This window comes from Condylura cristata, unplaced genomic scaffold (genome assembly GCF_000260355.1).
Source record: "Condylura cristata isolate star-nosed mole 26May11 unplaced genomic scaffold, ConCri1.0 scaffold00010, whole genome shotgun sequence".
NCBI classification, from domain to species: domain Eukaryota; kingdom Metazoa; phylum Chordata; class Mammalia; order Eulipotyphla; family Talpidae; genus Condylura; species Condylura cristata.
The window spans coordinates 39,350,362-39,369,534 of record NW_004567111.1 but is presented as its reverse complement, the minus strand read 5'-3'; the positions used below and the strand labels follow the sequence as shown (position 1 = coordinate 39,369,534).

The 19,173-nt window shown below is 37.6% G+C and overlaps 1 protein-coding gene across 2 annotated transcripts in view; it reads right to left on the bottom strand.

Moving 5' to 3' along the window:
* LOC101622323 (phospholipid-transporting ATPase IB) overlaps nt 1-19,173 on the bottom strand; it is a 515,968-nt gene that overhangs the window by 352,022 nt on the left and 144,773 nt on the right. For both annotated transcript variants that reach the window (XM_004680155.2, XM_012723210.1), the window contains exon 24: nt 12,612-12,676. In XM_004680155.2, the coding sequence (XP_004680212.1) occupies nt 12,612-12,676 (65 nt within the window). The remainder of the gene's footprint in view (nt 1-12,611; nt 12,677-19,173) is intronic.

Below are 19,173 nucleotides of genomic sequence, written 5' to 3'. Positions count from 1 at the left end.
TAGTCAGTTTGGCAAGAGAGCTATTGTTGTTTCCACACAAATGCAACAGGATTTTCCATCCTACTTGTGGAGATTTATCTATTGACTCTTGTCTGCTACTAAAACTATAATTAAACTCTACAGTAAGCTATTTGGACGTCTGCAATAATTTCCTTTTCAAGATACCTCAGACTTCGATTTTATTCTGAAAAATCATTTTCAATTAGACATTTAATCTCTTTGTTATTGTTTAAATTACACACACACCACACTCTCTAACCCATATCCTGGCTGGAGACCCTGGCAGCAGCTGCCACCATGTCAAAGGGTTATTATCTTGTTCAATAGGAGCCACATGTGCCAGCTGGCTATAATAATTTGTACCCTAAGCCCTAATTCAACCGATCAGATGTTTCTAATACTTTTTTTTGAAGCACAAGGGGTGACTCCTAGTATTGATTCAGAAACAGAAAATAAATGTCCCATGAGGGAGGCATCCTTGAAGTACCATTTTATAGATTCTCAACCAGGTGACTCTTTAGAAAACTGTAGAATCTAAGAAAAGCGGGCCCTTCCTGGTGGCGCAGCAGGTTCAAGCACAGCACTAAGAAGCTGGAGCTACTTCAGCATGAGTTCAATCCCCACCCTGGTGGTGATCCACATGGCATGGCAGACCTCTCCTGGCCCATCTGCTGCTCCCCTCAGCAGTGTACTTCATCAATCTGCCTGTTCTACTCCCCACTCTGTCTCTGGTGAAGCCTCTCTGGCCTGTACCCCAGTTCTGTATGCACAAATAAATAAATCTTAAAAAAAAAAAAAAATCTAAGAGAAACTGTATTAGATACTGCTCTTTAATTTAGATTCATTGTACCAAAGTATGAAAACAAAGAATGGTAATGCATCATGTATCTGGGGAAAGGATTGTTCTAGGAATTCTTCAGCCATAAGAGAGAGAGAGAGAGAAGACTACCAAAAGGTATAGAGGGCACACTGAGTCCAAGATCCTTAGAAAGAAAATATTGTTCCAACTATAGATAACATAATTCTTCACACAGGTCCCAGAAAGCCTGTGATAAATCAGGGTGAAGTAACATACTGCAAATGTTTCCCCTGAGTAGTCAGGTGTAGGCTGAGTTAGTCAGTTTTTTTGTGCCACTAGCCTCTGCAGATATCACCTGTGGCCTTGGTTGTGTTACTACAGAAGGAGCTTGGGAGCATGGGCTCAGAGTACACAAGCCTGAGTGTGGACACCTGGAACATAGGTGGGGGCATGCATAACAGTGCACCCCAGAGCCTAGGGGTCAGGGCCACATCACTTGGAGATACCCAGAGAAAAAGTGTCAAGATTCACTGGGGGGCTGGCTGCTGTCAGCCCCACACTCCACCCCACCCCCACCTGCCTTGGCAGCTTACAGGCTTGCCACACATCAGGAAATCATTTAAATTCCATTCATTAACCAAAAATAGATTTCAGTCTATGGCAAAAAGAGTAGAGAAAGCTGACAACTTTTCGTCTTGTTGTATTAAGGACTGAGCATCTCTGTGGGCGAAGATATGAAGCAACAGAGATTTGGACACACTCCTAGAGAAGAATGAAATTGGTAGAACCATCTGGAGACAAAGGAGGCAATATCTCTAGCACTGAAGATGCACATATCAAGTAACTGAACTTCTCATTCTAGAAACATACCTCAGAGATTCTTATACATGTAAGTAGGCCATGTGGCCATATGATGTTCTCAGCAGCGCTTGTGATAACATAAAGAATGAAAACACAAAATGTCTACCACCAAGTTTAAAGGTAATTTAGCAATTCACTAGAACTATATTTAGCAACATGAATAAATGACACAAAGTTAAAAAAGCAAAGTACTATAGATTTTTCTCAGGTAATAGATATTTTCTCTTTTAAAATTCATTTAGTTGCAACTGAGATGGAAAAATGCACAAAAATATGTAAAATAAACTAATGTAACAATAATAACAATAATCAAGAAAAAATAAAATTCATTTAGAAAACCCCCTTCTAATGATGACTCATTTTTTTATTCTCTTACCTTCTATGTAGACAATTATTTTATTGAAAAATAAATTTTTATTTCTATTCTTATAACTTTCACCTTTTGGTTCTTTAGCTTATCACACTTAACACTTTCAACAGATATTAAAAAGGACTATTGGCTGGGAGCATGTCCATCTCATTTTACCTTAAGAGGAATTCTACACGTGTTTTGGAGACATACCTACCAAGTTAAGAAAATGCCTACTCCAGGATTAAAGATGTGTTTCTATTATTGGTTAGTGAAAAAGTAACCTTTTTAGCTTTATCTAATTGGAAGAATCTGGATTTTTTCCCCTTTCTCATTTCATGAGGTGAAATGTACTAATAACCAACTTAAAACACACACACAAGCTTATATTTCTGAAACTAAAATCAACTAAATCATAAAATATGATTTCTTAATTATTTTGCATTATTGCATTTGATTTGGCAATCTGCAGTTCACAGTTGTGTAAGTAGCCTGTAAGTTCTAAAATTCCAGGCCTTTCTGGGGGTCTAGGGGTTAAGACCCAGCATTATCACTGCTAAGTCCTAAGTTCAATGTCAAGCCACAGAGCTATCCCACATATGGTATAGCAGATCTCTCCTATCTCCCCTGTTGCTCCCCTTATCGGTGTTTTTCAGTAGGTCCACCTGTTCTGCTCCCCACTCTGGTGGATCTTCTCACACACACACCCCACATCTCTGGCCTATACCCCAGGTCCTGTATGACAGAAAAAAAAATAAATCATTCTGCCCCTACTGGACTTAACTTAAAGTTTACATCAGTGTCAAACTGCATCGAAAAATGCTGACCTTTTTCTTATTTTCTGCAAGATTTTGTATAAAGTTGGAACAGTTCTTTCAATGTTTTCCAAAACAAAACTATCACAACTGTCCAGTGTTCTCTTCGTAGGAAATTACAAGTAGTGATAACCTACATTTTAAAGTTCGGGGTTTGAGTTTTATTCTGATAACTTTATAGCTTTCTTAGGTAATTACCATTTCATCTAACTTCAGAATTTACCTACATAAAGTTCTTCATGGTATTACTCTATGTTCTTTAATAAGAGGGAAAAATCCCAGTCAACATTGAATGAATTATTTGGACATACGTACCAAAGCCATAAGGTACTCTGATTTCCTCATAAACTCAGCAATTGTTCAGTCTCTATGCAGTAAGGATTTCCCTGTTTTCTTTTTGAGAACTGATTTCTACTTTGATAACCTTTATGGTCCGAGAAGTTGCTAGGTATGATTTCGATCTCTGTGAACTTCTTGATGTTTACTTTATGTCCAGTATGTGGTCTATTCTGGAGAATGCTCCATGTGTACTTGAGTAAAATGTGCTTTTTTGGGGGGAGGGAGCACTTGGGGGGCGGTGGTGGTAGTGTATGGAGTGTCCGATAACTGTCCATGAGGGAGTAAATTAGATCTAATTCTCTATTTGAAGCTATTATATCCCTGTTTACTTTTCTGTCTAGTTGATCTGTCCACTGGTGATTGTAGGGTGTTGAAGTCTCCCATCACAAATGTGTTTTATCCAATGTTTGTTTTCAGAGTTGAAAGGGAGGTCATGAAGCCTCTGGCCACTCTGGTACTCCTCCAGACTGGGTTTAGGGTCTCACCAGTCTCTGATATTTTTTAAATCAATGTAGACTGCTACAGTGATGAAGGTAGGAGAAATTATAAAACAGGAACTTTGCTGCAAAGCAAAGCATAGAGTTCATCTCTAAGAGAAAATAATCACGTTCCTACCTTAGATAGTAAGCTTTGGTTTTTAACTAACAATACATTTTTCTTCAACCTGTTCTTAGAGCATATGTTTCAAAATATTGTCTTATTGAAAAGATTTCAAAAAGATGATCATTCAAACAGAAGCAGATCAGAGACACCTATCACATTTGTTGGTTTACCAGGCACTGCATGCTGAAGAGGAAAAGCAGAAAAGATCCACACAAGTTAAAATTTTACCAGTTCTTTGTTAGAAGATATTCAGTCATATATTAAGACTTCAACTTGTTTTAATACCTTCAATTAAACATAACCTCAATTCAGAAGAGTTCAATATTTATCTGAATTTCTAATGTTTATATTACTGTATATAACATAACAGAGCTAAGTTTCCTTACAGATAAGTTGCCACAACTTATCTGGAGGACAAGAGTACACAAATATATGCACACACATATGTATCTGTTTCCAAAAAGGTGTATTTCCCTTGGTCTAGGATCTGTATTTTTAAGAATTTATTCTAAGAAAATAAACAGCAAAATAAATTAATAAATAAGATGCCCCCAAACATGAGATTAGAAACAAACATTTTTCCCAATAATTAACCAAGGGTTAAATAAATTATGGAAATATATACACTGGAATCTGTGTCATTCTTCAAGCAGTAGCTCTAGATATATTTTAATTGATGTAAAGTCAGAGGGGCTAGTTAAGCGGGGAAGACAGGTTAACAAGAATATATTTTCTATAATTACATAGTTATATAAATACATACAAACAAACATTTGCATATAGGTATATTTCAGTGAATAAAAAGAGCCAAAACTATAACTATATATAACATATATATAGTTATATATAATATATATATATCATTATATTGAATATACTATTTTACACATGTAATTATATATGCTATGTATAATTATATCATATAAAATTGTATGTAATGATATGAATCATGTGTATATATTTTACATCAAAATATAAATACATGATACATACCTAAATATAGCCACATAAATATGCAGATAAATAAATACATATAATACATTTATAGATTGGCGCATATAATATTTAGAAAGTAAAACTTAGATATAAATATAGCATTGATATCTAATATATAATATATAGATATGTAGGTACATATAGTTACCTATGTAAAAGGTACATTTCATTTGCCCCAGAACATAAAGTTCTCAGACTATTGACCAAACTTTTTATTTTAGTTCTTTGAGTAGTAGAAATCCTGGTAAATTTATTTTTCTTTTTTTCTCATTTTATATCTACTTTTCCTGCTTTAAATGGATTGAGTAGTTTTTAAAGGGGGTAAAAAGAGGTCTAAAACTATTAGATTGCCAGAAAACCTAAATTATCCTCAGAACAAAGCTTTATGGTTGTGTTCCAATTAATCAAGTAGACTACCTCAAAGGTTCTGCCTGTGATATATCTTGGAAGTTATTCCAAGCAAAACATGCCCAGGTCTACATAAGTTACCTTATGCAGGGAAAAGAGTGCTTAGAAACTTGAATGCAGAATAAACTTCATAGATGAAGGAATTTGACAGACTTAAGCCTCCAGTAGAATAATTTTTCTCTACAGTGCCCTGGCCTAACTGTCATGGCAAAGTTGGTTGTTAACTCAGTCATTTTCCATGATCTCCCTTATGATACACCATGCAATTACTTATTTTTTTCTCGTAAGTAACTAGCTGTGTTAGAGTCATCAGGACCTTGACAGGCTAGGCAAGTCTGTCTCTCAAAGCTTTTATTGCTTTTGAGGACACCATTAGTACCAGTAGAAATAGCCTCTGATTTCACCCACAGAGCTGGATTTCAGAGACATAGATTATTTATCATAAGTAAACCCACTGGGTATGATTTTTTAAGTAGCTACAGTTAACAAAAAGTACTATTGGTCTGTTTATGAGAAACATTGACAACAATATTAATGTTACAAAGCAGTTACTTTTACAGCAACATGGATGGAGCTGGGAGGGATCATACTTAGTGAAATAAGCCAGAAAGAAAAAGAAAAAGAAAAACATTGGATGGTTTCACTCATAGCAGGAATATAAAGGACCAGGGCAGGGAAAAAATAATTATGAACAACTATATACCAGAGACATTTTATGGGGGTGAAGTGGGGAATGCGATCAAAATGGGGTGGGCGAAAGTGCACTGGACCATGGTGATGGCACACGGGTGACTTGGTGATGGGAAGCCACTGGGGATTACAATGGAGATGGGAAAAGGCACAAAATGATGTAAAAATAAACTATCATGTTATTTGTTTAAAAGACATTAAAACAAAACCCAACAAAAAGCAATTAAAGGGAGAAAAAAATTAAGAGAAATTTTCAAGTAAGTATTCTAGCTCCAGCCCTGAATAAAGGCAAATTTCACTGCCTTGAATTGTTGCTGAGAAGAATAAGAAATAACTCACAAAAGTGAACAGGCACTCAAGATTAAGCCAGCAGACATGAGCTTTTGTTACTAATGAAGTTCCTTTTAGTCCACTGCTTAAGGTGTATGACCCACATTTAATTCAATACAAGTCATATGTGTAAGATATATGATGGCATATGATATGACAGTGTAAGCATTTTTAAGTGGTTTTTGAAAAAAAAATCTGCCATCACATCACATATTATGACATCACTTCATCTTAAGACTAGATAATGGAAGTATAACTTGTGAACATGAAGATATGAATATGTTTACATATTTACATATTTTAGACATATTTAAATTGGTGAGTTAAGTAACTTACCAAGGAGACTTACTGAACTTACCAAGGAGACACCTATCATTAGTGGAAATAAAACTAGACAAGTCAACATCATTAAAAGAAAAATATAAAATAAATAGTAACTCCAACCTGCTATGCATATTTATTATGGGTCAAAAGCTTTTTAGAGAAAGTACAATGAACAGATTTGGACCCAGACAGGCATTACAGTGTCTGCTCCCTGAATCATTACACTATCTTCCATCACCTTTAAGTCTGACAATTTCTAAGTTCTTTGCCATGAGAACAGCAATAAGACAAAAGAGCTTATGTCTGCATGGCACACAAGATGCTCATGGTGGACCTGCATGTAGAAAACTGAGAATCTATGGCATGTTAAAGGTCTAACTTCAAAGCAGCAGCCAGCAATGAGACCCTACATCATTCTGTGGCTTCCTGATTGCTAACTTGCCAATAAATTAGCAATACTAGGTAGTGTTCATGGATTGACTCTCCATATCTATTTCCATTCTTTTCCTTTTTTTTTTTTTAAATATATTGCAGAAACTGAATGGCTAAAAACCTTATTTCCAAGATCCCCTTCTTTGCAGGATTTTGGGTCAATTAAGCCATCTGGTATGTTAGCTCAGCATTTGGAAGACAGAAAAGAAACCAAACTATTCTGTTTTGTGCAAGGAGTATCCTAGATTCAACTGTCTATCTGACCCAGTTTCTAGATAGAGGAAGCTGGAACATCAACAGTGATTTCCTGAAGTCCTCTGGGTAGTAGCAGTGGTGTCCTGACCTTGGGAATAAAGCTGCCTGTTGTACATGAACTAGAAATTTTCGTAGGGCTTGCAGTCCTCTGTTTCAACAGCTTTTCTAATTATCTTACAAGCACATAATTTCCTGGTATAAGTTATTTTATCTTAAAATTAGTCTCTGAGCCAGTTCCTGAGCTAGCATCTCAGTCTCAGACATATCCTTCTATATTTAGTTTGCAATACTACAGCAGGGATTCTACAAACCACATTCCTGATTTGCCAGGGCCTCTGTGTTCCGCTCTGCCAGTAAGGGGTGCAAGGGAGAGAAAGAGAAGTTGCTAATCTGAAGATGGACAAAGAAATGCTTCTTCCTGCTTAGCCCTGCGGAGTGCCTATCTGCTTATAATTCTTTATCCAGGCAGTACAGATCCCTTATAGCAGAAGATGAATCTAATTTACAGATTTTCCAGCACTTGTAAAATAATCTTCATTGCCTTTTACCCCAAATGCAGGGACCCTACAGCAGCCAAGAACCCCCCTTTTGAAGAGAGCTTTAAAGAGTCTCTTCTTTGAAGTTTAACAGTCTCAATAATTTCACTCTTTTCCCTTTGTTCCCCTGGTGGTAGAAGTAGCAGCTGCTCCCTTCAGTTCCACTACCAGAGACCTTAGAGCAGGGTAAACTAGTTCCAAAAAGGACAAGATAGGAAAATATATTTCAATTTGTGGGCCATAAAGTTTCTTTCACAAGTACTCAACTCTCCATTTATGGTGTAAAACAGGAATGCGCAATGTGTCAACAAACAGGATGACTTCAATAAAACAGTATTTGCCAAAACAGGTTTGGGTAAGATTTTACCTGAAGATTGTACTAGGCTATTCTCAGCCCTGAGTTTCCATTTTATACTTTTAGTTGCCTAATTAACAAATTTATACTCCATTTACAATTCTCTACATTAAAACCAATCTATTATTTTCTGACCGTCACTGTCACTGTATTTTGCATTAACTCTCGGCTGTTCCTGTATTTGGAATCAGAAAGGCTGCTAAAAATCTGCCCAAAGATAGGAAACTAAGATTCACTATTTCATCTGCTTGGGCTTGAAAGAAGTGATAACAGTCTTATCAGTTATATATATATACATATATATATATTTATACTTATATATATATATAAAATACTGTCCTTGGCAAGCCATACCAAACTAGTGATGTAAATGACCTTTCTTTGTCTTTCTAGTCAATCTCTCGGATCTCTCTGAAACCCACAGGTGACACTGATACCCTTTTCTAGTAATCTATTCTCCAGATTCAGTTACATTTGCCTCCATTTCCCAAAATTAGAGTAGGAGCAATCCACATGTTACTATCAATAAAAGTTACTTCTCAGCATTTTTAACCTAAAAAACAGAAAAACCACATGTTTCTGTCACCCTAACCTATCAGTAACCTATCAGTGTTCCCCTGAAGCACATCATCATTCTCCCTGTGTTAAGGACCACTGACCTTGTCTATATTACAGAGCTTAGAAGTCACTTTGGCAACAGCTGAAAATGTCAAAACAGAGAGATAAACCTTAATCATTTAGAAGCATCTGGAATCCTACCCTGGACATAGTTACTGGGCCAGTCAAGATAATGGATGTCAGTTCTCTCTCTATCTTTAAGGAGACGGCTTATTCCCTCATACTTAGATTCAAAATGAAGTAAAGGAAGGCTGGCCCAAAGATTCTAACTCACATGCTATTTCCTTGGTCTTTGTTTCCTTTGCTTCATCATCAGAGCCCTGCAGCCTTAAAAGCTCAATTCGGAACCTCCACCATAGATCAACTGTATAACTAATTGATTGCCCTAGGACTCTGCTTTTATTTCACACTTATCAGATGAAATTTTAATGAGACTAGGAATGAGGGAGAAGTAGAGGAGGAGGAAGGAGTGGAGGAGAATGGGCAGACTCTAATCTAAAATATGGAGTTTTTTTAGTATTAGATCAAAAGAAACTACAGAAAAGTGCATTTCTGCTCAGAAGATACTGAATTCAATAGTGGACTTATACTAAAATTCATATTTTTTTAAAGTTGGGGTGGAAAGAAGAATTACTGGTTAGCAGTGAAATATGCCAAACCCATAAAACCTTCGCAGTTTGTTATGACAAATCACTCTTTTCTATGTAATCAAAAGTCCAAAACTAAGTCCTAACGTGCTAGCAAAGTTAAAGCCCACCTCTTGGATTCTAGAGGACTCCTCATAGAAAAGGAAAATATGGGCTCACTTCTAAGGTAGATCCATATAAAAGGAGGGTTATTTTGTTAATATGTTTATTTTTACATCATTTTGCCCCTTTTTCCATCTCAGTTGTAATCTCCGTGGGCTTCCCATCACCAGAACGCCCATGTACTATCATCATAATCCAGTGTACTTCCTCCCACCCATTTTTTATCCCATTCCCCACTCCACCCCTGTAAAATGTCTCTGGTATATGATTGTTCATTATTATTATTTTCTCCCTTTGTCCTTTATACTCCTGCTATGAGTGAAACCATCCAGTATTTTTCCTTTTCTTTCTGGCATATTTCACTAAGCATAATCCCTTCCAGCTCCATCCATGTTGCGGCAAAAGGTATGAGTTTATTCTTTTTGGTTGCGGAGTAATATTCCATTGCATATATGTACCACAGCTTTTTAATCCAGTCATCTATTTTTGGGCATATGGGTTGTTTCCATGTCTTTCCAATTGTAAATAAAGCAGCAATAAACATGGGGGGTGCAGGTGTCTTTCTGAACTAATGTTTTTGTGTTTTGGGGGTAGACATCTAGGACTGGGAAGGCTGGGTCATATGGAAGCTCTGTTCTTGGCAGTTTGAGGAACCTCCAAACAATTTTCCATAGTGGTTGTACTAGTTTGCATTCCTATCAGCAGTGCAGGGGAGTTCCTTTTTCTCCACATCCTTGCCAACATTTGTTGTTGCTAGTTGTTTTAAGATGTGCCATTCTCATTGATTTGAGGTGGTATTTCATTGTGGTTTTAATTTGCATCTCCCTTATTACAAGTGATGTTGAACATTTTTTCACATGTTGTTGGCTATCTGCATTAAAAGGAGGGATATTTTATGGCTTTAGATGTCTTAGAATTGGAAAGTCATCAGGATTCAAGACCTCCAGGGGGATGTGCCATAGTTATGTTCTCACGCTGTGTGCCTCCACCCAAAGGTGCAGGCACCAGCAATCTGCTCCTCTCTGCCATGAGCTGATTTGGCTTAGCTCACCCGATCCTGAGTTCCTCATCACTAACTCATCAACATGATCTGTAAATAGAAGTTCCAATTGTTAACCTGAAAAGTATGTCAAGCTTGCTAGTATATTTTTTCAAACATATACTGAGTACAGACTGTGCAAAGCACTGTGTTGAAGGTAGAGATACTCAGTTTTTAAAAAAATAAGATTTTTGCTCCATGGTAAATAGCCCTTTTATTATAACGGACCAAGGGGCACCAACAAAATATGAGTCATGTCACAATAACAAATAACTTGACAGAAAAAAATGGGCAAAAGATTGAATAGCTATTCCTCTGAAGGGAATGTGCAAGTGGCCAGTAAGCATGTGAGAGCTGCCTGAAGTCACCAATAATTAGGGAAATGTAATTTAAAAGTACAATGACATACCACCTTATATTTATCAGGATGGCTACTTTGTAAAAAACAGATCTTACCGCAATAAAAAACAATCCCATTAATAAAGGAAATATCAAGGATTGGTGAGAACATAAAGAAACTGGATCTCTTATGCACTGTTAGTGACACTGTAAAATGGTAGTCACTGTACTAAAGAGCATAGCAGTTCATCAAAAACATAAACATGAGATTACCAGATGAAGCAGCAATTCTACTTCCAGGTTCATACACAATCCTGAAAGCAGGATTCAGAATTATTTGCATACCCATCTTCATAACAACAACACTGACTAAAGCCAAGAGGTAGAAACAACCTAAATATCCTATCAAGAGATAAATGGATAAACAAATGAGGTCTAGACATATAATGGAATATTACCTAGCCTTTAATAGGAAGGAACTTGTGGCCTATACTACAGTATGGATGAACCTTAAGGACATCATGCTAAGTGAAATAAACCAGTCACCAAAAGCCAATGACTGCGTATATTAAAGTGGCATTAAATACATTTAATATACACTTTTAAAAAGGGTAAAAGAAATATTAAATTTTATGTGTATTTCACCACAATTTATATACATAACATTTCGTGTGTATTCTATGTATGATTTCAATGATGAAATGTTCCATAGAGAAAAATAAAAGCACATGGAATAGGAGTCTCTGGGGTGATAGGCATGCTGAGGCGGTAGGTAGGTTTCTCACCACCCCAGAGCAGGTGAGAATGAGAATCCAGGAGACAAGGGATGACCTGGGAGTTGTGGGTTTCCTGCAGGCAGTGACAAAAACAGGGGTGAGAGGCACACAGAAAATCCTGAAGCTAAATCAAGGTGAGGAGGGGGCACATTGTCAATGATGCCTTGGACACACTGACTCTCTCCCGACTCCTACCTTTGGAGTCCTGAAGAAGCAGAGAATGTCTTGATCTTGAACATAGGATTCATGGTCGCCCAGTGTATAAGCATAGAAATTTCTGTACTCCCTTCCTTAAAAGGGTAAATAACCCTGTCATCTGTTCCCAGCACTGGTCTTTAAATGCACTGCCTGAAAACGTGGCCATGGGTGCCTGTCAGCAACAATTCCATGTTAAAGTCTGTGACAAATGGCTACTCACTGCACAACCCCTACCTTTATAACAAGACACTTCCCAAGCCCCTGGGTGCCTAAATCAGCTGCACCCCAGGCCTCACGATGACTTGAGGCCATGACAAAGTGGGTCACGTCTATAGCACATTCAGAAAACCATGCTGTTCAGTTGTCCATACACTGGTGGATTGGGATGTTGGGGAATCAAGAGCATATGTATCCAGTTACTATATAAATCTGAACACCTGCTGACACTTAAATATGATTTTTAGCATTTGTACTGGAAAGAAAATCCTACAAGTCTCTCTGATAACCACCATGGGAGGGAACCATCACCACTCAATGTACATCATAATGGGAAGTCAAACCAGGTTTAAGCCATGCTGTTTCAGATGAACAATTCTCTGTGAGTTAACATGTGGCCATGAAGCAATGCTCTACGCGTACTATTTTGACGTTCAAATATATGACTTTATGACTTCTGCTCATTAATAAAAACAGAAAATACAGTGTTGTGTTTCTTAATGAAAATGAAACCCTGATAATTAGTCACGGTAGAAAAGCATTAAGATAGTTATATCAAGCACAATTTTTGAAAAACTACTTACATCCAAAGAATCCTCCTTCAAAAGAATAAGGGCCATATTCTGGGATACCAACCGACATGAATATCCTAAAGTGAGGGAAGAGAAAACACAAGAATTTACCATTTCCTCCAGAAACCCATCATTTTTCAGAGGTTATTTGAACTCAGTGTCCTTCCTTTCCTCTTCCTATTACCACTTTAAACCTATTGGTTCATACTCAGAGGAACTGGGGATGAGTAAGGGACAGGAAGTGTTTACACTGGTTTTCTTGCAGACAGCTTGAACACAACTTGCTGGGAAGACCTTCATAACTAATGGCTAAAATAAATTCCTGTCAATTTTCTGTGGATCTTTCATTATCCTGTATAACATTAGGATAAACCTTGGATTATCTGAAATAACAGCAAACACTTTAGGGAGACAGATGGAACCAAGTGGCACTGTGAATCAGCACCAACATGCCTACTACAATAAAGTCCCTCATTTGTTTTTTTAAAAGTAGGTAATTCTCACAACAGATTTCACAGGAATACTATTATAACACTGAGGGAGTCAGCTTTCCTGCCACAAATTCAAAGTGAGCCCCATCTTAAGAATTAAGCCTAGTTTTATTTAAAAAAGAAATTTTTGGAAACAAAGTATTCCGATACTAACTCCTAACAATTTCCACAGCACTCTGAAATTATCTCTGTAAATTATAAACATTAATATTCAGGACCCTATTAAAATAAAGTTTGGAGGCTAGAAAGAGCACCCCCATGTGAGGAAATCAGCGCTCTGTAGAGCCCAAGAGCCTGGGATCCCTACTGTTTCCCCTCCAGGGACATGGAGAGGCTGGGCCTCCAGAGGTCACATGGGGGCTGGGGCAGGCCTGGGGTAAATGCAAGCAGTTCTCCAAGTACATACAGTCCACTCTGTCCTCTCTCTGCTGTTGTTTTGTGTCTGAATAAATCCTGTTTTGTGTCTGAATAAATAATGAATTGCTTTTGCTTGAGATCAACAAGGTTAAGCAAGATACTCTTTTCTAATTTTCCTCCCAGAAGGTGAACATACTTTCTTTGAAGCTCTTTCCTACTCAGACTTTACAGCTCACTCCAAGACAGCTGGAGACAGTCAGTGACACCACACTCGAAGATGAGAGCCCCTCCCACTGCCTCCCTTCAAATCCACATACTCTGGGGACAGTGTGACTCCAGAAACCCCAAGATCAGGGGTACCTGTCAGGGTTCAGGTTGAGTGTTCAAATCACCCTCCACTCTTTTGGTAACCCTTGAGTGGAGATCAACATGTAATTGATACCAACCACGACTATATCAATTGATCGTTCAAAAAAGCAAGAGTTCTTCTACCTGGAAACTGACTCCTCACAGTTTTTACCAAAGCACCTTAAGATAATAGATCATACAGTTTCTTAATGGAAAAAAAAGATAATAGATCAATGATTATAGGAATGCAGAATGCATCATTAGCATAATAATCTCAACCCTACTGCAATTATAAAGAAGGGCCTTCATTGATGCTGTTCATAATGCAAGAAGCCGGGATTCACCACTGCAGAAAAGCTAAAATATCCATTCCCACAGATAATGTCTTTACCAAGGAGAGGAGTGAACCTTACTTAGGTGCACTAAGTCACAAAACTGTTCCAGTTTGTGCTGAATTCTACTCAGAAGTTTCTCTTTACATGCTTAAGAAACCCTATTAAATACAAAATAGAATTTAAGACAGATAAAAATTAAGATCAAGAAAGACCTGTGTTTTTCTTTTTTGGGGGGGAAGGGGGAAGGGAATACATGTCTTTTGCTTATTTTCAAATGCACACAGCTTGTCCTTCACTAACAGTTGTCATTTGAGAGGAGTACGTCATTGTTTTATTAATCACATTTGAACACAATTTTTAAAGCACAAAATGACAATTTTTGATCCAAATGCTATTTTTTAAAGCAATACCACAAAGATATAACTTAGGCTAAAACAGCCTAGAGTGATCTCTAGGGCATGAGATTATTTCATTTGCTATGCTAAAACCACCACATATGCCTGCCCTAGTGGCTCATGGGTTAGGACGCAACCCTGAGAGCTAGCTGCAGCTGCTTCAGTGCCAGTTCAATCCCTGCCCCAGAGGTGTGACCCACATGACACAGACCTCTCCTGACCCGCCCACTGCTCCCCTCAGCAGTGTACTTCGTTGATCTGCCTGTTTTGCTCCCTACTCTGTCCCTGGTGAAGCCTCTCACCACCCTTGCATCTCTGGCTTATACCCAAGTTCTTTGTGAATAAATAAATAAATCATTTTTTAAAAACCAACCACATATTTTCATTTATTTTTTTAAAGACTTATTTATTTATGCATACAAGAACTGGGGTATAGACCAGAGATGTGTGTGGGGGTGGGGGGTGTGAGAGGATTCACCAGAGACAAAGCAGGGAGCAGAACAGGCAGATGGACTGAAATACACTGCTGAGGAGAGCAGCAGGTAGGTCAGGAAAGGTCTGCCGCACCATGTGGGTCACTTCCTTGGCCAGGGATTGAGCTCATGCTGCAGTGGCTTTGGATAGCTTCATGGTGCTGCGCTTTAACCTGCTGCGCCACCACATATTTTTATTTTAAAACCAAAACAAATAGACTATCTAGAATCGTAACAACAGGTGGGTAAATCTCTAAAACAAAAAAAGGGGAAATATACATGTAATGGTACTCTAAAACTTTGATCAGGACTATATTTTAACCATAGGGCTGAGTAAAAATGAGATTTTTTTTCCAGAATATCATTAGAAGATCCTCAAGGTAGACTGAAATAATAGAAACCCCTGTTTCCCATTAAAATTAAACCAAAGGCAATCTTCATAAATTCTCAGATGAGATCCAGAAAGGTCTATATTTTCATTTACAAGAAAGGGCTATTGCAACTTTAACTGTTTCCCTCTATTCTGGGTTTACTCTTTTTATCCCCAGAGACTTCACACAATATAGACTGTTACAAATTAGGATAACTAATGCAAAAGAATTTGCTGGTAGTTTTGATTTGAACAACAGCTGCAGGAGTGTACTATAATTTTTAAGCCCTGGCTTGCTGCTTTATTTTATATTTTCACTTTAAGCAAAATGCCACTTGACAACTGAAGCTGCACGAAGATGGAAAAACTAAGTATTTTTCAAGCCATTGCAAGGAGAGGACAATAAATAAAACCACTTGACACTCTCATGAATTTAAATATACAAAACTAAAGGTTTCTGAGAAGAAACAGGTGTTTGGCTTCTTTGCTTTTAATTTAGAAAATGAAGTGAGATTTTGCTTCTAGAATTATCTCACAGAACACTGGCACTAGACAGATCATAGAAGCTTAACACAGTTAATTGTGACTTAGCTAATGTGGCAAATTAAATTATGTCAATTCAAGTTTGGTGTGCTTGATTTCTAATGTTTTTGGATAAAATGAGATCAACTCTTGGAGAAATGCCAGATATGAAATGTCAATCCACACTTGTAAATTGAGGGCTAGCTCTTCAAGTTCCAATCTAACAAGACGACCATAAAATGACTGAGAAGAACCTCTGGGATTTCACTTTTTACTACAGCTGAAATTAACAGCCCACTCCAGAAGTGTTTAGTCTTTCTACTACCTGAATATAATCAACATTCAAAGGAATCAAAACATTACAGAGTCCATGGTACTTACAGCAGTACTTGATTTTAAGACAATAAAATAATAATTCACACTAGAAAATATTACCAAACCAAATCTCTCCAATTTTGCACTTGGTATCTCTTTTATTTTTTCCTAGGAAAGCTCATGTTGTCAAAGACATCCAAATCCAGATTTCTTTGGAGACATTTTCAGAAGGGTTAAAATAATCCATCCCTACTAGCCAGATGTACTAGGATCATATTAGTCAAACTATCACCCATGACTGGGATTCAACCTGGTCCCAACCCCTCGATAAGTGTGTTGTTCGTCCTAAATGGTTTTCCAAAGATGGCACTCATAATCTATCCCAGATGGGGTCAAAAAGGCTCATTAGGGAGTCCTTCACCGCCCAGAGAACCATGGAGGGAGAGACTCAGTCACAGACTCACATACCTGGCATCTCACCTTCCAGATCCTTCAGGCCTGCTCAGAAAGACTCCCTCACATGTGAGAACGCACGACCTCAGACTTACCTCATCATCTCCTCCAAACCTGGCCATCCTGTTTGGCTATGTTTGGTCTTTTCATTTAAACAAATTCTTGAAGGCTCAAGTTTTAACCCTATCTCATTCATGAGGCCTTCTCTTTGCAACTTAGATATTTTTCCTTCTGAATCTCAAGTGTCACAGCTAGGTCCAAGATTTTCAGCATTCTTACACCTCTGTGACGGAGGTTAAGTTACTTCATCTTTCGTCGTACCTCAGTTCTATCTTTAAAAGGATGATAATGTCTATCTCAAAAGGAACTAAATATAAGACTTACATCAATGACTCAGCACAGTAAGCAGCAGAAGTCCCGCTGGCCTATGGCTATGCAGACAGCCCACCTGGAACTAAGCAAACCCTCCCTTGTAACAAACCTGCCCCTTCCAGGGACTGTTTTCTGTCTGCTTGTATCTGGGTAAGCGTCCTTTATTTCCCTTCCTTTTTAATAATAAACCTGCCCTTTTGATGTTATATAAAAAAAGGGACTTATCACAGTATTTGGCATGCCATAGCTAACACTAACTGAGTAACCACTATTAACTCCGATCATGTTTCATATTTATAATGCAGTTAATTTGTACTTTCTCATCTACCTCATTATGTAATTTGTTTCATAATTAACTCATGTCCCAATTAGAGAATGTAAATTCCCTGAGTCTACAGTGAGGTATCTGGCAATGATGCTAAGTGTCGGTAATCAAGAAAGAACATGTCTGACTTTTCTGGGAGAAACACAGAGGTGAAGAACACCACCAACCAGAGTTGCAATCATCATGCCCCAGCTTCACCTGGGAGTGGGCACTTATCCAAGCAATAATAGGCTAGACGAGCACCATGTTCTACTCACTTTTAAAAATTAAACTTCCAAGACTACAACATGTAGTTTTAAAGTATCAAATGATGGGTAACTAAATGCCGAGGAAGCATGATGGAATTCCAATTCAGAAATGGTTTATGGTGAAAGCTATTTCCAACTTAATGACTTCAAAATGGATACCCACCAGGATTTTGTTCTCACTCATCCTACATCCATTAAAAAAAAAAATTATAGGCCCTGAAATTTCAAATCAATTGTCTCACTATTTAATAGATGTTTTATCCAATGGTAATAAGGAAATGGCAGTCACACAATTCATAAGGCTACATCTGAAATTTCATTTTAGACTAATTGAGGCCAACTTTTTAAGCTAAAAAAGAAAACTGCTAACCCTATGAAACACAGCTAGTTAGCATAAATTCAAGCACAGAACAGCAGGATTCTGGCATCATGCCCATTCCAAACTATGTGAAACCCACAGGCTAGATGACTATATCAACATACTATTCATTGGTTCACAAGAGGCACAAATATCTTGGAACCTAATTTGACTAAACATGTTCACTTTCAAGGCATGGACTAAAAGTTACATTTCATTTTAAACTCTCAAACTATAACATACAGAAAGAAAGACAGAGACAGAGGCAGTCATAGATATATCAAACGCTTTATAAAGAGACCCAACAAACCCAAACACCAACCATATCAAATGTAACCTCTAACACTGAACTCTCACCATCTAAAAAATGTTGTGAGTTAAAAGTGGAAGAGTCAACAATCATGAGATATTCACTGATGTCAAAATAGAAAAACAATATGTTTTTCATAGAAAGGAAGAATTGTAGTAGCCCTGCCTTCTGACTGGAATTTCAGAGAACATTTTCGTGAAAGCTATATGTATCTGATTAAAATTAACACCTTGAGCTAGAGGGCTGTACACAGATAAAGATCAAAGACAGTGTTCAGAAGCCTATTCCCAATCCAGAGCCTAGCACTCAGCACACTGTTCATGGGTTCTATTTTCCTTGGTAAATCTAGACGTAGAAATTATTAAATACTTGATCATCTTCCCAACGATCTTCTGGATACACTAGAATGTATGTAGAATGAATTCAATTCTACAGCATATTCTGTAAGTAAATGGCTCATAAGACTGAGGACATGAGCAATGAATTGTATGACCAGAAACCAGGCATAAAATCCATAATATGACTGCAACGTGACGTGCGCTGCTTAGAGCAACCACCCGTGGCCTGACACCAGCAAACCTAACAAAATGTCTGCCTGTCCACATGCTGCTGGGCTTCTGCATCATTTGTAGGCTCAACAGATATCCTCCATCTCATAAAATTATATTTAATCCTCAATACTACCCAGGGTAACAAAAGAGTTTGGAATGCAAAGTGAAAAAAATAATTCAGACATAGCTCTTTCAAAGGACATCAGTGGCAGAAGCATACTTAACAAAACCAAAGAATTCTACTGATACAGTAGAAAAATAAGTATGAACAGAGAAAGGCTCCAGAATAAATATAGGACTTTGATAAAGTTATCCTCTAATGGTCTTGAGGAACATTCACTGAGAAATATA